Source organism: Cololabis saira, chromosome 9, assembly GCF_033807715.1.
Source record: "Cololabis saira isolate AMF1-May2022 chromosome 9, fColSai1.1, whole genome shotgun sequence".
In the NCBI taxonomy this organism is placed as follows: Eukaryota; Metazoa; Chordata; class Actinopteri; order Beloniformes; family Belonidae; genus Cololabis; species Cololabis saira.
This window is the reverse complement of record NC_084595.1, coordinates 34,568,106-34,589,653: the sequence shown is the minus strand read 5'-3', so window position 1 is coordinate 34,589,653 and position 21,548 is coordinate 34,568,106. Positions and strand designations below refer to the sequence as shown.

Genomic DNA, 21,548 nt, shown 5'->3' with positions numbered 1-21,548 from the left:
ATCGAGGTTGTGAGTTTCTGAAATTTTCATGTTTCATAGGTTTCCAGCTGCGAAAGATTCATTGCCATCTTTGACATAATTTTTGTTTAATGAAGTGCCAGATTGTTTTTCTCTTGTTAGATATTCTCTATGTGAAAGAGACTTCAGGCCGGCCAGTTCAGCACCAAAACTCTTCTCCGATGAAGCTGTGCTGTTGTAGTAGCTGCAGAATGTGGGTTTTGCATTGTCCTGCTGAAATACACAAGCCCTCCCGTGATTTCCCGTTATATACCTTTCAGCATTCATATTTCCTTCCAAAACATGCAAGCTGCTCATAATGTAGCCACCCCCCCACACCTCCTTTTTGTTCTTGCTTTTTCAGCCATCATATTTGAAATGAGCTAATTTTGTGCAAACAATTGTATAATTTCCCATTTCAAACATTTGTTATGTTATCTCAGTTCTGTGGTGAATAAAATATTGGTTTATGTGATTTGAACATGTTTTAGTTTTCAGTTTATTCACAGTTTAAAAACTTTTGAACTTCTCCAGTATTTGTTTGTTGGCAGACATCTGATTTTCAATTTGGTGTTCTCACTCACTCGCGGCCCAGAAATCAATGCTTTCAATATTTGCTACAATCTTCTACCAAAGCCCCTGAGGTATTCAGAACACCCTTCACAGGAATGAAACCAGGCACTAATCATTAAAACTTTCACAATTTTAATTGTAAAATAGTCACTGAAGAAACCAAACATTTTAAAACCTTTAGATACTTGACTTTTCATTTTCTCTTTCTTCCTTTCTCTTATGTTAATATTAAAACATTTAAATTCTAAAAACGAAATGATCCCAGGTATGAAAGGAGATGCACATGTTACGATGAAAATAGCCTCAAGTACAACAAAATAATTTTTTCACAAAGATTAAACAAAGCTTGGAAATTGCGGACTTTGTAAGAGATGAGATAGATTTTTTTAAACGGACAACGATGAGACTCACTAGGTAGAGGAGATCCAGACAACTATTAGTGTGCAAAATTATATGCAACTACATGATGATAAACAACTCAACATTTACAAATAGACATTTCTGACATAAAAAAAATAAGTGAACAATATAGCCAACTCTTTTTTTCAATAACATTCACAACAAACACATGAAAGAAAGCCACATCATGTGTTTGAATTAAGAGAAAAATAAATTCCATAATGACTCCAAGTCATCAAAAGGCACTGAAAGTCAGAGCAATGCCAATCACAGAAACTAATGGTTGGATAATTAGATATAGTTGGTTTAGAGGATTTTTAGGGCCAGAAATAATTGCCGTGAATTTCAATTATCAGTCATCAAAGTCTTAATATCTTTGAAACAATCATGTTATGTCAGTAATTTAATTTCAGGTACATTAATTTTCACTGGTTTTGTCATTACAAAGAGGTGGTTGTCATCAGCATGATTAGCTTTCAAATGGGTATGTCCTCCATCTGTAATCCCACTTGAATTATGTATTGGGTTTCATGGTGTTTGATACGGGTAAATTAATTTAAATACAAATAGATCCTTGCATGCAGGAGCGAGACCATGGTTCCTTCTTTGGTCATCTCTTCATTATTATTCATTTTGCCTACAGATACCAGTGGTTGCAAACTTAATGATTCAAATAAAATTAATTATGCTCGCTTAAGATCTTTGGCAAAAAAGGAAAACATTCACCTGCTGGGTCTGGAGCAAGCAATTTGTATTACCGGTAGTAGATGAGAAATTGATTATATTACGTCTGAACATTAGACTTTTTGATGGAAACAATGATTTTTGTCCCATTAGGGACACTTTGGGACTCAAAGGCTGCACACACAGATTCCCTCACAGTCATAATAAAACATCAGAATAATAATGAATTACCCATTATCTCCAATGACTTTGCAGTATCTTCCATCACTACAAATCACAGATATTGCTCAAGGGATATGGTAACACACCAAGAAGCTATTAAACACGCAACACTTACCTAAAAACAATGTTTTTATTTATACACTTTTAGATAATGATTTTTCATGTTAATATTATTGTTTAACCAGCTATACCACAAGCATTTGCTTTAAATATAGCCTTCACTTGGACAACTTGACTTTCAGCATTGAAAGGATATTTTCTTATTACAAAAAGAGTATTTTTTTTTCTTTTTTTTCTCCAACCTAAATAAGCACTGTAGTGTTTATACAGCCGATAATCATAATATCATTGTTGATGATATTTATATTTGGTTATGAATACATATGAACAGTCTGTGGTTGTGGAGAATTGAATGAAAAAGGTCTGAAGCTGCAGCAAAAGCAAATTTACAAATGAAAGAAAAATAGTACTCAAATGACTCTCAGACAATATCTTCTCATCAGACAAGAGTCAAGTGTGACAGGGCAGAATATGGCTAAACTTTATCATGTCACTGAAATCTGATGGGGTGATTTAATGCTTCTCCAATGCTGAAAATAAAATGTACCGTAACAAAGGGAAAAAAGTTTGAAAAAAATGCCCCATGTAAAAAACATTGCTTACTGTACAATTTCATGCAAAGTTGGATTCTTAGACTGGACCCTTGTCTACAAAATCATAAAATACTGAAAACCCTTTAGAAATACTGCATACATACACAATCAAATGCTGTTTTATTGTGAATATACAAGCTAAAGTCACAACATAACTGCATATGTATTTCATATTATTTACAGAATATGCAATTAACATTAACAATATTATTTAAGCCCATTTATACAATAACGTCATACTAGATTTACAACCTGTCTGAAACATGATTATTTGAAAAAACAATTAATTAATTAATAAATAAATAAATAAAATAATCGGCTGGCAAAGTATCGCACCATATCAATATTTTTGCCCGCCCCTACTACCTGTAGTATTTGGTGTGAAGAAAAATGCCGCCATATAAAACTAAAATGAGGTTTTAATCTCACTAAATTCCTGTAATGATCTGGAGTGCAACACTGATGCCCATAGAGATTAGAAGGAATTATATTCATGATGTAATAGAAATACCATAAAGCCTTTTTTGCTACCGAGCAGGGGGAAATAATGCGATAGACTATTATAGCGTCACAGTCTGATGCCATCCAGAATGCAAGGAAGGAAGATCCATTGGAAGAAATGAGGACCAGAAAAGTTCAAAATTTAAAAAGATATGAGGCATCTGAGACGTTGGATTCAGCTCATTAACGCCAATGTTTGATGGAAATTAACAGTTGATACACACCCCTGAGTGCAAAGTTTTTTTGTGGTGAGAAACTAATTTTACGTGCTTGAAGGTCTCAAAAATATTGATGAATTCACATAATGGACATAAAATTTGAAATCGGAAGATGAATAACTGCCAACCTATGAATAAAATTCAGATATTAAACTATTTCTATGAAGCAAAATTATGGAAACGTAACTTTTACACTGCATTGTAGATATAAAATAATGTAAATACAAATATTAGCCAATAACTGCAACCCTTAATATGATCCAAAGTTGAAATCAACAAAATGTACAGACTTATTATTCATGCACATTCCCAACATCACTCGCAAACAAACAGGCCTGTCACACTTCTTTCAGGTAAGCACATAAACTACAACCTCCCTAACAGATATATATATACCTAGAGTGGTTTACTCCAGCCGCGTGTTTTGGATATATGCGATATCTAACTGGAATGGTCTGTAGAGACCAGTTTGCTCCATTAGCCTCATTAAAAGTTTACGATTGATAATTAATTATCAACAGTATTAAACTGCCCCAGACAACATTGATCAGGTGAGGTAACAATAAGCTTTGAAGTGCAGAAAGATCATTAAAACTCTAAAACCCATAATGACTCTCATAAACCTTTGAGCAATTTCAAATTTACAGCATGTGTAATCTCAGTATCCTATCACTTTACTGGACAATAAAACAATGATAAATAAAGCATCTGATAATTGAATGTCTACGGACAGTTTTTAATATAAGTAATAGTTCAAATTTAAAAGAAAAAAAAGGAATGTATATATAAATATGTTCAGAACAGAACAACTTCAAACTGAGAACCGCCATTTTATGGTCACATATTGGCCTTTATATTAAATCAAATTGGTTTCTGTGCATAACAGTTTGCTGCAACCGACTCCATTTATCCATGTTCTATCTCTAATGTCACGTCTGTGTTTTTTAAAAAGCAACTAAAGTGTAGGGCTGCATCTCATGTGACACAAAGGTGACAATTTATCCCAGAGCTGCACAAATGCTTCTTCACCTTTATTTTTGTAATATTACCAGAGAATGGTCCTGGCATGTCTTTCCTACAAGTTCTACTATTCGAAAGGATTTGTAATCTTAACCAGAGGGGCATTGATAAATATCAATATTTAAAGAGTTATTCCCTTCACTGTGCTTCACCTTTCCATGACGTTCATTTAAATTCAGTCTGGCGGTTTTTGTGTCATTCAACAAACTGCCAGATGTTTTCCTCCACCTCATTTCTTGCCTTGGCAGAGAAATGTACCATCTGAGTCATTATAATACAATTCGGTTAAATTTTATTTATACAGCATCTAATACAAATTGTTTCTTGGAGGTTTTGAGAGACCCGGAGCACTCCATGGCAATATAAAAATAAACAGTGGCAGGCAAAAGAATTGACTGTATGTGCTTAGCGTAAATAATGAAAATAACATATCTGAAAGCAAATTAAGATAATGCATCGAGACAGACAAGACAGACGAGACAGGAAGTGCCCCAAGTTCTGGCTCAGATCTGAGGGGGTAGGGTGCGTCTGAATTAGATTATTTTCCAAAATTGTACAGCCTTAAGGCTGAGTTATGGTTCTGCGTCAAAACGACGCCGTGGCTACCCCTATGCCGTAGCCCAGGCCGTCGCTGACGTGCACCTCCCAAAAATTGTAACTACGCTTCGAGGCGACGCCGACCAAACGCAGACCGAGAGGGCTGTGATTGGTTTGCTTGGTAGCAACGCATTTCCGGTTTGCGGTTTGAAGCAGTCGTGAACTTTCAGCGCTCTTGTCTTCGTGTATGTGTGATTTTTTTTTTGTTTTGTTTTTTTGCATCTCTTTCATTCACTGTGACCGGAAAAGTCGGATAAACCATTCAGGAAAAGATCGCGATCTAGCGGTCGCAGGGGGGTACTGCACCGCAGTGAAATGGAGTGACGGAGAAGTCCGAAGGGTTCACGACGGCGTCACGGTGACGGCGTAGGCTCTGCGTTGGTGTAGCGCAGAACCATAATTCAGGCTTTAGTGTGGCCTGCGTCTTTTACATTAAAGGAGACCTATAATGGCATCTAATACCTATTTTAAACAGGCACTTGAATGTCTTAAAAACAAGCTTTTGATTTTTTTTGCTAACTAAATTAGAAATTCAGCCTTTGAGCCATGTCTTTAGCATCCCAGTCTCTAACCTCATTATCTATGCAGGATTCTGAGTGGGCGGGGCTATGGTAATGAGGCACTGTGCTGATTGGATGCCTGAATGACGCGTAGAAAATGGCGGAAGCTCCGGCCGGTGGAGTTGTTGTTGTTGTTCCGGCCAGAGTTAGTTGTGGGCGTGGTTTCACGCATCGGAGGCCAACCTATGTAAATCGCTCCCGTCGTTACGCAACGACAGGAGCAGAATCTGAACGGCTCGTAGAAGCCACATCACACTGGATGGTTCATCCGGGCGGCTGTACAGACACTGCAGAATTTGGTTGCTTTCCTCCTTCTCTGAGTTGGCAGGCTGAGGGGAGACCACTTTATATATGTTAAAGCAAGAAAAAACATGTTTTTCATAATAGCTCCCCATTAACTGACACGGGGGCAAATGTCGAGGTGACCCTGTTAATAATGCACTTCTGAGGGTGCGCTTAATCCCGGGTTTGCTTTCATGTACACAGGTTGACACGGGATTGTGGGACCTGGGGGGATTTATTGAAAAGGAGATGAGGTCTGCAAGCTCTTCATTCTCAGAGCCCGTCAGAATAGAAAGAGAAGGACCCTTTAGCTGAACAAACCAGATATTCCAGAGAGTCAAAGAAAAGCTTTTTACACTTCAGTGAATCATGAAACAGGGTGGTAACCCCACCCCCTCTCTTATGCTCTCTACTTTCACTTGGAAAACTAAAGTTGGGGGGTGTCAACTCTATCAAAGGGTGTCATACTATTTTCATCTAACCATGTTTTCTGTTAAGTTAAAAAAAGAAACAATTTAAGTCCACATGACCGGAATACGTGTCTGTGATGTTGGTTTTTCATGGGGTGACACCAGCCCCTCCTCTACATATGGTTTGTAAAAGGGGTCCACAGACTGAGAACTTTGATCAGACCTAGGGCAAATCCCAAATACACCGCCTACTTTCTACCACTAGCCCTCACCCACTACCACTAGCCCTAAAAATTAGTAGGGCCCTTGTAATCTTCCCTAGGGACACCACTTGCTACTTCACTGCGTGGTCACGTTCGGGTACGTAAGCGACTGCATAGTTACGTTTGCACATACGTCACACCATATCAGGAAGTCGAAGTTTTAATATTTTTTCAGGCGTAAAAGTAACCGTTAAGATCCCCAACCTGGGCTCAGTTTATCCAAATAACGCCTGTTAAGAAATTTTCTCCGACGTTTTCGGGATGAGAACGGCCTGCCGGCTCGGGACCTGATTTATGGTTCCGCGTAAAATCGCCGAGTCGCCGCGTAACGTGAATATTATGAAAGTAAAATATATATTTCTCCCTAGAAATGTAATCAAAAGGCATTTTTATGCAGAAACTAACTCAAAATATTGATTTTATTCACTAAAAAATAAGAAATGTCCGCCATGTTTTTTTGTGTGATTCAGTCTGCAAATGATGACATAAAGCATTCTGGGAAATTTTCTCAGGCCCTCAGTGGTGAAGTCAGCATCTGAAATCCCTCGCTCTGAAGGGCTAGATTGATACACCCTAACCCCTCGTTATCCCCAGGCGATTGGGACTGTACCAAGGGCAGCTACATCATGGGGGGAAATAATGGGTTGTTTGTGTAAATATTCACTATAATTTCATTAGTCTAATTTTGTTTTTAGGAATTAAGTTGCAGCAACTGCCATCCTCACTGTTTGTTTAGATTACTTAGTGTTTTACGCCTGTGTGTCATTGGTCTGATCAGCCAGTATTTAAGTTCCTTGTGTGTGTTTGTTCAGGTGACGTCAGTTTGGTTTTGTTTCTCTGTGGTGGCTGTTGATGTTTAGTTGCTTTATTTTTTACCTCTTTTAAGGGCCCATCTTGTTATTTTGGTAATAAAACCCTCTGTCTTTAAAATCTTCGTGTCTTTATGCTTAACCGACTTGGTCCCTCACATTGAGCCGCTTCAGTTGGTGGCCATAAAATTTCACACACACAAGACCACTCCTCCTCCTACTCTGTTCTCTGCTAAGGGGGCCAGTGACCTTCATGCAATGTCGTCTCATCCCTTGTGAGCTTAATTTGCATATTTTGACTTTAAAATAACTTTGTGCCAAGCAGTGACTTATCGAAGCAGGGTTCTCACTTCATCTTGTGACATGAGGGTCCAACTCAACCAGAGGGATGGCCACATCATGGGCTACAAGTTGTTCCAAGTGAATTGACTGAAAGGGAACAAAAATGTGATGTCTGTAACATCTGGAGGTGAAAAACAAGACAACACTCGATGGTCCCACAACAGAGTGTGACACGGTGAAGACGGGCTATCGATCTAAAAGATGACCATGATGACAGGTTTATTTAAGTGTGACTGGGACTTGTCATCGCCTGTCGTTTGCCCAAAGGCGCGATAAAAGGCGTCATCAGTCAGGACATGTCGGGACATGGCATTCCATACTACATGTTTCGTACCTTTTTTCAGACTTAAACTCGATATCAGCGTCTGCCCCAGTTATTGTGCCGGTTTTAATACTGGACAATTTGTCAGAACTCAATATTACTAAATTAAATAAGCGTATTGTCTTGGCGGTGTTTCAGCTCGAAAAAAGACGATGGTCCTATGATGGAAACCCTTGCAGGTGCTCAATATAAGACAGTGGATTCATACTTTTTTTAGATATAGTAGATATAGTGTAGAATTTTCAACAGCTCGAATGCTTGAAGCTACTGAAAATACCGTAAACAGCTGGCTTATGGCAGATAACTCTCTAAAAAGAGCTACCGGGGTGATAAAGCATCAGCCATTGTTTCTATTTTAGGTTGATATGCTGATGCATGCATTTTCATCTTTTGTATGTTTGTAGTTTTATAGTGAAGTTTTGTAAATGAACCATATATATGTTCATAAATACTCGATCAGACCAAAAAAAAATAAGTTATAGACATAACAGTTCCATGCCTTATGGTAAAACTTTGTTGAACTGCGTACATAAAACATCTTCCACATTCTTCCATGAACAAAAACATGCACTTCACTCATGAGGTAGAAAAACTTAATGATTTGTGTTGAGGAAAAAGTATATTAACGGGTAAAACAGTAAAATTGTCCTTTGAATTAAACATAAATCGGCCTTTGTAAGAAATATGAAATTGTGGAGAAAGAAACAATAGCTTGAAAAGTGACATTATATGCATCTTTGTTTCTATAAAGTTGCAGCATATAGCTTTGCTCTATACTGTCATGCAGAGAACTGTGTTTGTTATCAAGTCAAACCTTTCAAGAGGTATATTTTTTTCCTTTTTTGTAATTTAACTTTTCTTGTCTTTTTTTCTAGGAAGTAGATGAACCAATAAATAAAAATAGAAACATTAAAAAGTGTCTGTAGCTGTCTTACCACCAGGTCGGGATCCTGCATGAGGCTCAGGATGACCTCGTAGAGTAAAGGTCGAAGGACAGATTTGAACTTGACAGAGATCCATTGTCCTATTAACCAGATGACTCGTCTGCGTATCAATTTGTACCTGAAGGTCGGAGGAAAAAAATGTGAGTTAAAGAGAATTTATTTGATAACAATACTACAATCTTCACCTAAATTAAAGATTGGAGAAAGGAGAGGGCCTGCTTTGGTAGTGTATCTTAGGGTGCTTTCACACCTGTGGCCCGTTTGTTTTGTCTCCTAGGTGATCTCGGATCGCTTGTTTTGTGCCATTTCAGAGCGCGATTGCTGTGTTCACATATACCAAAACGTTCCGATCTTTAGGGGGAAACGTTCCCTGTTCCGGTACAACTGCTTGAAACGGTACAGGTGTGAAAGCACCCTTATTGATATCTACATTTATATTTAGAAGGCTACTTTAAGACCTACTGCATTTTGAATTCAAATAATAAAATCTGTGCTGCAATTACTTAAAACTCATTTTGGCACTTTTTGGAAATGATTTTGTTGTTTTTTTAAATATCTATTTAAAAAAAATATTTCTGGTTCACTATGGTTATGCACAAGTGGTATCTTTTGCAAGGAAGTGGTTATTTTCAACAACTCAAAGTAAAAAAAAAAAGGGATGACAGTTTTAGGAAGAAATGTGTTCTATTTTATTTGATAAATGAGTTAAAAAAAAAAAAAAAAAAAAAACCTGAGGGACAGAAACTATTGTGTAAAAAGAACATAACAGAAATATTATCGTTAAAATCTGGAAAATCCACAAGGCCAGGGGGGCTGAACCTTGTGAGACATCAATTAAATTAACCTGCAACACACAAGATTTCAATTATCTGAAGAAGTTGTGTTAAGGGACGAGCTCGACAGAAATGAAGAAAAGTAGAGCTAAGAGGATAAAGGATAGACAACACTATTGTTTCCCTCTTGTCAAATATCAGCAGAGTCAAGAGACCAAAGTCTGGGCAAGTATCCAGAACATAATAAACAACATCATGACCAGAGCTTGAAGATGGCATGTAACATCGTATGGATGACTGATGGGCTTTATCCACCAAATTGGTTTCAGGGCTCATTCTGAGGTAGTGCAAATGTGTCTTTGACCAATTTGAGTGCTGGTGCCTATTTGGTTATGGGAATACAAGGGTATAATGAAATGCACTTGGACAAAAAAAATAAAATAATATTTTATCGAAACAACTGTCAACACCGTTTGGATATAATTTGTTTTCGTTTTAAAAGCACAGAAGGACAATTTTCATAATCTTCTGAGTCCTGATGATGGAGCACTGGTGCGTGCTTGGAGCGTAATATAGTGCTGAACTGTTTATGGACAAGCTGTTATTTTCTAACTAGAGCAGATATCAATAGATAACAAGGATGTTCTGTTATGCCTCATTTATTCCACTTTTTAATTGCATGCAGTTACAAAAAACAAACATTATCGTGTAACAAACAAATGCAAAGATGGATTAATTTAAGATGGGCTCTTTCTTGTTGTGTTTTGGACACCCCTAGACGGGGCATAACACAGTAAAAAAGAAAAAAAGAAAGAAACAAAGGCTCTTACACTGAACATAATTACACTGACGGCAAAGAACACTAAATGTGGTTTGCTATTTTGTTATTTAAATGAGGTTGTAGTTTGTTTTATTGCAACCTGTAATTTACTGCAGTTTACTTTGTTTAATTGTTCAAAATGGTAGTTGAGGTGTGAAGATGTGCGATTGAGTTTGAAAACAAAATATGTGTGTGTAGAAAACGTTTGAGAACCACTGGACTTGTAGATGCTTATCTGGAACAGACTTCATTAAAACCATAAACTTTAATTTGGCCCTGTAGTTATAATCTTATTGATTGCCGATGGAGATGAGTGAGGACTTTAAGATCAAAGCACCTCATTAAATATCCCACAAATTAATTCAGAATCGGATGTGTCGAGGGGTGATAAAAATCAATAAGGTCTCAAAGATATCTTTCCTAAAGGACATGGCAACGGGCAAATGACACTGTAAAGCCCAGAAACAAGAACGGATCAGGTGTGAAAGTATTTCAGGCCATTACTCCATCAAGGTAGGAGTTTGGCTGCTTTAAAGATACTGATTAGCATCCTATCCCAATATATTTATTTGTTCATTTTTTTTGCATCTTTATGTTGTGAAATTGTGAAATATGTGAAGATCAAAATAAGCACGCTGTATCAAACGCTTTAACGGCCGATACCCAAAGGGCCAAGAAAGCCAGACGGTGGAGCAGCTGGTGGTGTTCTGCCGTCATTGAAAAATGTGCACCAAGTGAGTGAGTCAGCCAGGAAAATGTGCTTTGAGTGTGGCTGCTGGCAGACACCAGGTAGTCGTCTTTCAGCTTCCTGTGAGAAATGGCCAGGGTGGAAATATATATATATATATATAGTAGCTGCTGTGTTTTATTTGCTATTACTGTGGTCACAAAAAGAGAAACAAAGTCAACACAGATGTAAAACTTTTCTAAAAAAAAAAAAAAAAAAAAGTTGAGATCTGTGGGTGGTGTTGTGTGTGGTTCTTTTTATTTTATATCTTATTTTTTGGGGTGTGGGGGGGTATCAAGAGAAGATGTGTCAACCTCTGGGCAGTGCTGAGTGAAAACAACACAATGGACCGAATAAAAATCTCCAAAACAATGAAAACATACACAAAGTAATGTACTGCCTAAACAATCTATGGCTTGAATTCAGCTAAGTTCAAGTAAAATGGGCTTTATCTCAGCATGCACATAGTTTTATTTCAAACATATTCAAATGTTTTATTATTTTACTCTTATTTTTTATTCTATTACATTCTTGTATTTTGTACTCATCTTATTCAATTTTTTTTATCTTTGTAATATATCCCTTTTATTAAGCTGTTTTTAAACTGTACAGCACTTTGGTCAACCTCGGTTGTTTTAAACTGTGTTCTATAAATAAAGTTTGAGTTGAGTTGCACAAAAACCTTATGTATTTATAAATTCAATAAAACAGAATAAATCCAAATATAGTGAACATTTTTTCCTATTAGAAATATTTTACCTTTATATTACCCCTTGATCCTTAAGTATTTTTGATATTCTTTCAGTGTGAGGGAGAACTATGAAACAACAATTAAATATTTAGTAGTGTAGTATTTTCTGGAAATGATTCTAAAAGTACAAACAATGCTTTAAAGAAAAAAAATGGAGTGAGTAATCTTGAAAAGCACTGTTGTCGCATGCCAGAAAGAACCAGTAGAAAACCGTATAGCTGTGGCAACAACACATGATTAAACAACTTCAACAAAGATGAGTCAGACGGCATAAAAAGTGACCATGAATCTGGAACATCACATGACCTGGTCCCAATAGTTTCCCAGCATATATCCACCTGAACACCCTTAAGCGGCATCAGTAAAAACTTATATCCGCTTATAAAACAACCTTTGAGCAGTTCTGCAAAGCAGACGTCTACATGGTTGCTACCTTTGATACCTCGGCAGTTCAAGTACCACTGTTAATAAGTGTGTCACCAAGGGCTGCATCATATAAAAGAAAAAAAAAAGATGCATCTTTGGAAGGGAAGAAAAAACTACAAGAAAAAAGATGAAAGAGTCTTGGATTGATGTGCCAGATAAGTGAAACCACTAGCTGACAGCACATTTAACATTGTCCCACATGTGTTCTACAGTTAAGAAAGCGATATAGAAATATAAAGCTAAATGAGCTGACTCGCTGAAAGGGAGAGGAACGGCACGGTACAAAAGCGGTGTCTGCAACTGAGAATGGAGCACAGGATGAGCAAACAGAAGAAAAGCTCAGCTTCTGTTTGCTTTAGAAAAGAAAAGACAAAACTATTTGTGAAGGAGCTCAAACATGCCCCAACTTTAACATTCATGGTGAATCTATATTCCCCCTGTAGAGGCCTTTTTTTGCAAAGACTGTGGGATCATATGAAATGTGACAAAAATGAAGCATTAGAGCAGCGAAAGAAAAAGAAAAAGTTTGAAAACTTTTTCAGTGCATCAACCACAAGTTAACATTTGTAGCCTCTTCATGTCCTATCAAATGCATAATTTGCCTCTAAATTAAAGAGTTATCTCATAATGAATGATTCATTAAGGAGACAGCAGTCAACAATTATATTATATATGTAAATAATTATAATTTGGTTGCTGCATCGTTCTATTACATAATACTAGATCATATTAGATAAATGATTCAGGTTTTCTGCTTTTGCACTCAACACATTCTGCCCATTCCTATAACTATCCATCTGTCTTGACAGATGCCAATACCAAATAACTACATTTGCCATTGACTCTTGTTTGGTGGGTTGGATGATAGAAATCTGAAGAAACAACAGCTCAAAAGAAGAGCCAATAGCAACATTAAAATAAATTGTTTGGGATTTGGCAAAGAAAATTTGGTGGGGCACAACTCACAAACAAATGCAAGTTGCTTACAAATGTGGCACCATTTAAAAACGTAAATAAACTTTCCAACAGTATAATATTTATTGCCAAGAAGCATTGTTACAACAAAGCAATAATCTACCAAACACAAATGTCCTTGCTTTTTCTGCTTTAGGTTTTTGGGTGTTTATATATTTCTTTTCACAGTTGTTTTTTGTTTCATTTCGTCCAGTTATTGGAGGAGCAGAGGTCATGGGCATGTGTTTTGATGCACGAGTGTAGAGGGATCAAGAAAGCAACAGAGCTGGCATTTGAATGCAACGCAATGCATTTTGCTCATATGGGATTTATTAGTATTGCATTTCTCCGGATACAATTCTCACTCCTCCGCCTTAAGGTAACTTTACAATACATTCTCTCCATTTATTAAGGAGCTTTATTCATTCAAATAACAAGAGGACAGCTCTGAACAACCACAAGGAAACAATGGAGAACATTCAAAAATGTCCCAAAAATCTGCATCTGCAGTGCGATGCTGCAGAGCTACAGATACATCAGCAAGCCGGCAATCTGACGTCAGCAATAACCCGAGCTGCTGACCTTTTGAATGCTGCAGACTTTTATTTTTTGGAGTTCGAGTGAGAAGGGCATTGCTTTGTTCTCAATTTCAATCAAACCACCTTCCATCTGGCGACGCTCTGTTTTCCAACACTTTTTAATCTCATTCACGGTGTGGGTAACTGTTACTTAATTCGACTAGACTGTCACATTCAAGTTCCTTTCCCATCTATTTACTTGTTTTGTATTTTGTTTATCATTCTTAGTTGTTAAAGCTGGGATAAGTGACGGTTTGTAGTGTGAAAACAAGCAAGCAGTACTTAACAAGGAGATATAACTGTTTAAAAAAATACCATTATAGAAGAAAACATAAAATATGGAATATCATTAAGTGACCAGACTTAAGTGACTGATTAAGTTTGCTTTAAATTATGTCAAAAAATGTAACAAATGCCAATAAAACAAAAATCGGAGAGAAACATGAACATTTAAGAAGAATTGTGTGACTTTCAACCCCATACCTGTGATGGCTGACTTGCAGCTCTCCTAGAAGCTGATTCTTGAACCACTGGTCAAAGTCCACGTTGTCAAACAGTTCATATGCTGCCAGTCCCACAGCATTGTATACTGAAGATGAGGGAAAAAGGGCAGGCAACCGATATGAATTCGTTACAGCATTCACAATGGCACAGAGTATTACACAACATACCTTGCAGAATCAGTTCAAAGTAAAACTTAAAAGGGAATATTTCAGCTCCACTATAAAAATAAGGGTCTTAAGGGATTGCACAAGTAAGGTATCCATGTGTGTCATTAATAACAAAGTATGAAACCAATGCGTGCGAGCTTGTGTGCAGTCCTCCAAATAGCTAGCAGCTGTTACGAACTTCCAGAAAAGTGTAGGAATGCTGAAACCCTCAGTTCCTTTAAATCAAAGTTATAAAAATCATTGTTTACAGTTGCTTTTGGTTGAATTATTTAAGTCAAAATGTTAATTTCAGTAGTATACTGTAACTCTAGTTTAACTGCAACTTTTCTTTATTATGCCACTGCACTGTAACTTGTAATTCTTCCTCTTTACTTTTCATCTTTTCACTATGTAAAGCACCCCCTCCCCCCCAGTAGATTTACGTGGTGCCGATTGGACTTGTTTAAGAGCTGCAACTGAAAAAAGAAAATGTGCAACTGAGGAATATGGCTCAGAAATGGAGATGCTTTTCGAAAGGATTGGTCTCACAGTACACTTTGCTCCATTCATGGGAGAAAACAAGAGAGGAGACCGCACACTTTTGCTCCCTAGTGCAGATTTATTTAGCACATCAATACGTCGTAACGTTTCGAGTACATTTTGCTCTTCTTCAGACGCAAACTGTGCTCGAAACGTTATGACGTATTGATGTGCTAAATAAATCTGCACTAGGGAGCAAAAGTGTGCAGTCTCCTCTCTTGTTTTTTCCTGGATCTATGCTTTGAGACCAGCACCTGTTGAGATATTGGATGTGCGCGACCTATTTTACCCTTTGTTCCATTCATGGGAGAGTAATTAATATTTCCAGAAATTAAACTCAAGTAGTTCTACTCATGAATGATGACATGCAGGCTTTGCAGTGGACAGAATATACTGGGGATGTTAGTCGCTGGTCAAGAGTCAATGCCTGTTGTGTGACGATAAGAAATGTATGAAACCAAGTTGTAAAACATGAAGTACTTTAGTAAAATAATTTAAAAAAAGAAACAAAGTAGCTTCTAACATTGTATTTTATGTCACTTATGATGACCAAAAGAATTATAGGTGGGTGGAGAACCAGAAAAGATCAATATTCAAAAGTTATACACAGTAGCAAGAATTGGTATTGCTGAAGGGAGGAGTAACATCTCTCAGACTGATCAATCGGAATGAAAATTATAAATCACTTGTACATCAATCAGTTCAGAAGAAGTCTTAAATGCTGACCCTCACTTTCATCAGTTATTCAATAGCATTGTCAGCGTGTCGTTTAAAAACAGCTTTTGATTTCTTACGCCATTTTACAGAATAATCCACTGCAGGATCTATTGCAGAACAATTACCTGCAATACGTCAACCCTTGATTATCGCAGAAACCCCTTAAATCTGTTTACTACATTTTTATAGCACAGTGGTCAACATTTGAAGTGGCTCACAAATACACTTACTTTTTATTTTTGCCACCCTGCATCAGCACACCTGATTCAAATTACCAGCTGTGACCAGCTCGTCATCAAGTTCTGCACAGCTCTGGTGACTCAGCTACTTGTATCACAGTGTGATGAAGCACGGTAGCATCTAAAACATGCAGGACAATGTACCTCTAGGACCAGGGTTGGGAAACACTGCTCTAACAGAACAAATTAAAAACACCACATCTATTGTAGATAACATTAAAATTGTTAACGACCTAAATACAAAATATTGAGGGCTACAAATACTTAAATGTACTGTATACTAATGAGCACAAAGACAAAGAGGGAATAAACCTTTACCCTTTTCTACTTCAGTCCCCATTAACTAACTCAAACCTAATTGTTATCGGTATAACTCACATTAATACTGTTCAACTTTAACTTTTATATTGCTTGGCTGCAGTGGTATCATATTAATAAAGACAGAGCCATAAACATCAAACACCAGGAAGATCAGTCGTAAACATAAAACAGAAAGTTATTCTTGGCTCACAGGACTGCAGTACAGTTTCATAACGCGAGTGCTGTTGACCGTTTCATCAAATAAAGTGTCAGCACGCTGCTGAGATCTCTGCTGTCATCCAGTTAACAAAGACCATCTAAACACGCAATGAGTTTTTCATAAACCTCATGAGCGGTGACCCATGAGACCTGCAGAAGAGTTACAAGTTCTGAAAGGTACAACAACAAAAAAAAGCTCTAGCAAACATCTTAAGAGTGTGAGGTGAGTGTTGTAACAATGATCACATCACAAAAATGCAACCAAAATCAGTTCTAAAGACAGAACTAAGATTGTCATGCAACGATGTGGACGTTATAACCAGAAAGAGTACGCGGCTCTTTCACTGACCTGCATCCTTCATCAGCAACTGAACAGGGTCCTCCACATTAGTTGGACCTGCAAAGACACAAAAATACACTGGATGTCATGTCAACACACACACACACACACTTACGGACTGGGAACTGTGGAATAGTACCGGTACTTACAATAATAATGTGCAGTAATTCATGTGCAATATCAGCTGTATATAATAATAATATAATAATGTGCAATCTTTTCTTCTTTTTTTTTTACAAGCCCACATACAACTGCTGATACCGGTGGTATTACCTGCTATTATATGTCCCTGTTTCTTTCTTCTCTTTTGTCCTGCTGCTGTAACAATGTGAATTTTCCCCATTGTTGGACAATAAAGGAAAATCTAATCTAAATCTAATCAAATCAAATAATGTCAGCCAACTATGCCCTGCACTAATACCCTTCAATAAACAAAGATGTGTAGAATGTCATGGGGCCAGTGAGCACATCAGAATGCAGTAGATATTTCAAGAGGCATTGACCCCACTATGTCAATCACGCCTCAGTCATGTTACCAGCCGGTTTGTTCTCTCTCCATTTGTCCTTGATCTGCACTCAGGCTTCACAATCAATACATGCTTTCTTTCAGCCAGCTAATTACTCAATCTGGCTTTCTTTCCTTACACCAACAGAACCAATTTCCACTCTGTCCATTGAAAAGGATAAAAAAGCAGAAGCAGACCTCTGTAATCCTTCTATGTGAGAAATGGCTCCATTAATTCTGCAACGGAACAAGAGCTACTGTACATGCCACTTACCCAGGAGACCACGAGCAGTGGGCAGAGAGAGGGTGTGTGTGTGTGTGTGTGTGTGTGTGTGTGTGTGTGTGTGTGTGTGCGTGTGTGTGTGTGTGTGTGTGTAGTGGTAATCACCAGGGAACTGGGAACCTCAATGTAATGTCAAGACTGTAGATGGCGCACTCAAGATAGAGCCTTACAAGAAAAAAGGCAGCGTGCTCCATCGTATTTGATCCATAAAATATGGATAATTTTCTCACAGTAAACAACAACATCACAACAACAGTGTGAGGCCTATTTTGTGTTGCATGTGATATGAAATACATGAGTATTAACTACCTGCGTTACTGTATTTCCAAATTTAACCTATTCAACGCATAAAGTTAATAAAAGAAAACAAAAACTACACTTGTGACATTTTGATATAACTGGGTTTGACAAATGAGGGGGATCCCCTTAGTGTTTGTCAAGGAGGTAACACATTAAGTAGAAACTGATTATAAATGTTATTACCACATTAAGTAGAAACTGATTATAAATGGTATTACCATCCAAAGAAGCACATTTTTTAAATTTGCCAAAAAAGGAGCAAAGGCTGGCTGAGCAGGTAACAACTTATCTGACATTTCACCGACCCTGCAGATTCTGGACCATTTCCAGCAGCACCGGTGTCAGCGTCTGGCTGTAGTTGTGGAAGATGTCCAGGAAAAGCACCTCCGTACAAGGCTACAGACACAAACAGTACACGGGAAACAAAAGGACAGTTAATAACCAATCGTGATTACGACCCACAAAGATATTTGTAGCCACCTCTGATTATGTCATCCAATCTATGTGGACGGTTGACCACACGAATAAGTACCGTATTAAATGTTCATGTCTGACCTGGGAGACATTCATTCTCCTCCTGATAAAACAAGTTCCCCGTTCAATAATAAAAAGACTATGAAACTGATATTTGTGAGACTTTTTTCAATAAAGACCTGTTCTACTTCATTGGTTTTGTTAGTTTCAGATGTCACAAAACAAAACTCTCAAGTGCATAAAAAGATCCAAGAACTGTGACGAGGGCATACATAATAGACTCCCCGCAGTGTCGTGACATATTCTTCATGTCAGTTTAAGCCTTCTGCTCTGAAAACATAATCCAATTTTATGAGAAGCGAGCAAATACGACGTAGACTGGAGGTTATATTGATAAGGGGAAAATCGTCTATGGAGAAAACTGGTGACCGTATAAAGAACACAGGTGCTCTGACATTTGATTTATGAACCACACTGAGCATGACAAATGCCCTAATAGAAAAGCCAAACAGGGACAACCTCCCAAAAGAAAAAGAAAGAAAATCAGTTTGCATATACAAGCGAGGATAAAAGAATTCAAATGCTGTGACACTACAGCTTATAGTTGAAAATGTACTTCTGTGATGTTTTACTTTATATCAAATTAATCCCTATTTAAGAATAAAACCCAAGAAATTACAAAAAAAAAGTAATCAAGTTTATAAATCTTTCACTCTGTGGGGAAAAAAAGGTTTTAAATGAATATGAAAAGAAACTAATAAGACCCCAGGGTTCAATGACAGAAACACAGCAAAGCTAACGTTTGTTATGTAAAATGATTAAAGCAAGTTGATTAGGGGGGCAAAACACAGAGTGGAGAAGGGAAAAGATATGACAAGCAGAAAGAGAGAAAAAAAAATAAGAGAGGATAAAAGATTATGTCATAAGCAAGAGTGAAATATAAGCCCCTGCCAAGTAACTACACTCAGCCACAGGGATGAGCTGTAAAGCTGCAGGCACCACAAAATGCTTTTATCATGCTTTAATGTATACGATCTTCTAAATGCCCCCACATAAAACACTGCTTTGAAGTTTTCGAAGACACATTATGGAATATTATCAGTCAATCACAGGAAACTTCACAGCACTGTCACGATGAAGATGGGTTTCCTGCTTAGGAACGTCGGTGTGGGTGCAGACCCGTGGGACCCAACCTCGCTCGGTAGTCGAGAGACTGTAATAAACTTCTCTGGTAGACTTAGATCCTCGCCATCAGTACATTCTTGACTAACTTTGTTATGAAACACCTCAGTTATAAATTGCTTTTTACTTCTTTACTTATTTCAGCGAGGACTTGTAGAATACTTCTTCTTTACAAGGTCCTTGACGTTAAATGTGAATTTCTGCTTTAAACTATTGATAACAAATGGTTTCTTAATTCCAAGTGAGTAGTTGCATTGCCCCAAACACGTTGGTGGCTAAGAAGCTTAGCGTTTCTGTAAAGAAAAATCTCCCAGCACGTAAATCCTTGGATGTTTTTGGTATAGTAACTATCTTTACAAGACATAACATTTAATTACATAGAATTAGTGTTTGTACAATCTGTCATATGGTTAATGTAATGAGTTCCAGTATGTATTTTTCATATACTGTGAAATTGTCACCACTGAGCATTTCAACCCCATCTTTATTTGGCTTATTGAAGATCTAGATCTACAACACAGACCCTTTGTTGGAAAGTATTTGTATGTGTGTGAGTAAAGTTGTTTTTACTTACCCGTAGACTGTATTTCCAAGAGTCACCACCAGTTTCTTCAACAGCTATAAAAATGATGAAAAAGGCTTTACAGCAAGAAAATGCCAGTCTGTGTGCTTAAGACTACACAAGCACAAGGAAAGAAAATTCATATCAGTTAAAAAAAAAAAAAAAACTTGTACAAACTATAACAATAACAAATAAAAGAAAGAAGAAAAATTAGATAATAAAAAAAGATAAAGCAGACAATTTCTTCAATTTAGTTAAATCAATCAAAAACAGAGCGCTACAGAAAAGTTTAAGAAATAAAATAAAGATGACTTGAGCACTTTTGCACTCATTAACCAGTTCTGCACCAACACCAGGAACTTCATGATAACATTTGTATTTTTAAGATGCATCTTGAAGGACTAACAAAAAAAAAACTCCATCTCCAGTTACATTTCACATATTAATCACAATTGACGGTTTCTTCTAAATTCTGCACTGACAGCCACGTTGTTAACGTCATAAACTGTCAAGCTCTCAACTCCAGTTAAGATTTGTCAAAACTACTGTGTTAGGGGACGTGAAATTACCAAAGCTCTCGGGGTCTTCCTCCCACATGGTGAGCTCTTCCTCTGTTAGAAGGAAGTAGTGAGAGACAAGCCGGCGCCCGATCTCCGTCAAGGTGGGGTGGGTGAAGAAAGCCGTCTTGATCTTATGAGCCTCCAGACTCTCTGGTTTACTCTCTGACGGATGGAGAGAGGAGTGGCAGTGAACGAAAATAAGAAGAAAAAAAAGACAGACAGTATTATGTTCCGTTTCCTTAGCTTTTAAGCTCATTTTTCTCGACTGACTTCACGGTACAGAACTGAAGACAAAAGTGCAAGCTCAAATAAACAAGAGGGAAGAATAAAAAGAGAATTAAATCTTTGCATGTAAATCATCTTCCAGCATCAGTTGAGCTACTAAAATGAAGTACATTTTCGATACTTTCAGCAGCTCAACTTCAATTTTAGTGAAGATGAGCAGATGAAGAAACATGAGGCCCATGAGAATGGTTGCTTGGCAGAGTGATTTTCTGGAAATGAGACCCCGGGCCATCTTAACTTACTGACCACATAAGTAAGGTCCAGCAGAAGCGAGTGCTGGACATCTCTCTACACTGCAAAAACTCACTTGCAAGAAATGTTAAAATGCCTTGTTTCCAGAAAAACAGAATACTATTTTAGACTATCTCATGAGATTTATGAATTATAATCAAGATATATGTTCTTGACCATTTGCCAAAGATATTTTTGCTTCAAATGAAACAATTTTGACTACTTTAGGAATATCAGAGCCAAAAAAATTGAACTCTTTAATTGCTTTTCTACATTGTTTTTATTTCCTTCACATCGCAAGTTCCTCTCTGTGAGCCAGGGGCGCTAACACCTTAC

The 21,548-nt window shown here is 37.3% G+C and overlaps 1 protein-coding gene across 1 annotated transcript in view; it reads right to left on the bottom strand.

Annotated features, from left to right (window-relative positions):
- The window catches only part of ipo11 (importin 11), a 144,207-nt gene that overhangs the window by 83,410 nt on the left and 39,249 nt on the right, over positions 1 to 21,548 (bottom strand). The window contains exons 11-16 of the mRNA XM_061729353.1: positions 20,706 to 20,858; positions 20,149 to 20,192; positions 18,224 to 18,314; positions 16,840 to 16,887; positions 14,309 to 14,414; positions 8,788 to 8,914 (exon numbers count right to left, since the gene is read on the bottom strand). Of these exons, the coding sequence (XP_061585337.1) occupies positions 8,788 to 8,914; positions 14,309 to 14,414; positions 16,840 to 16,887; positions 18,224 to 18,314; positions 20,149 to 20,192; positions 20,706 to 20,858 (569 nt within the window). The remainder of the gene's footprint in view (positions 1 to 8,787; positions 8,915 to 14,308; positions 14,415 to 16,839; positions 16,888 to 18,223; positions 18,315 to 20,148; positions 20,193 to 20,705; positions 20,859 to 21,548) is intronic.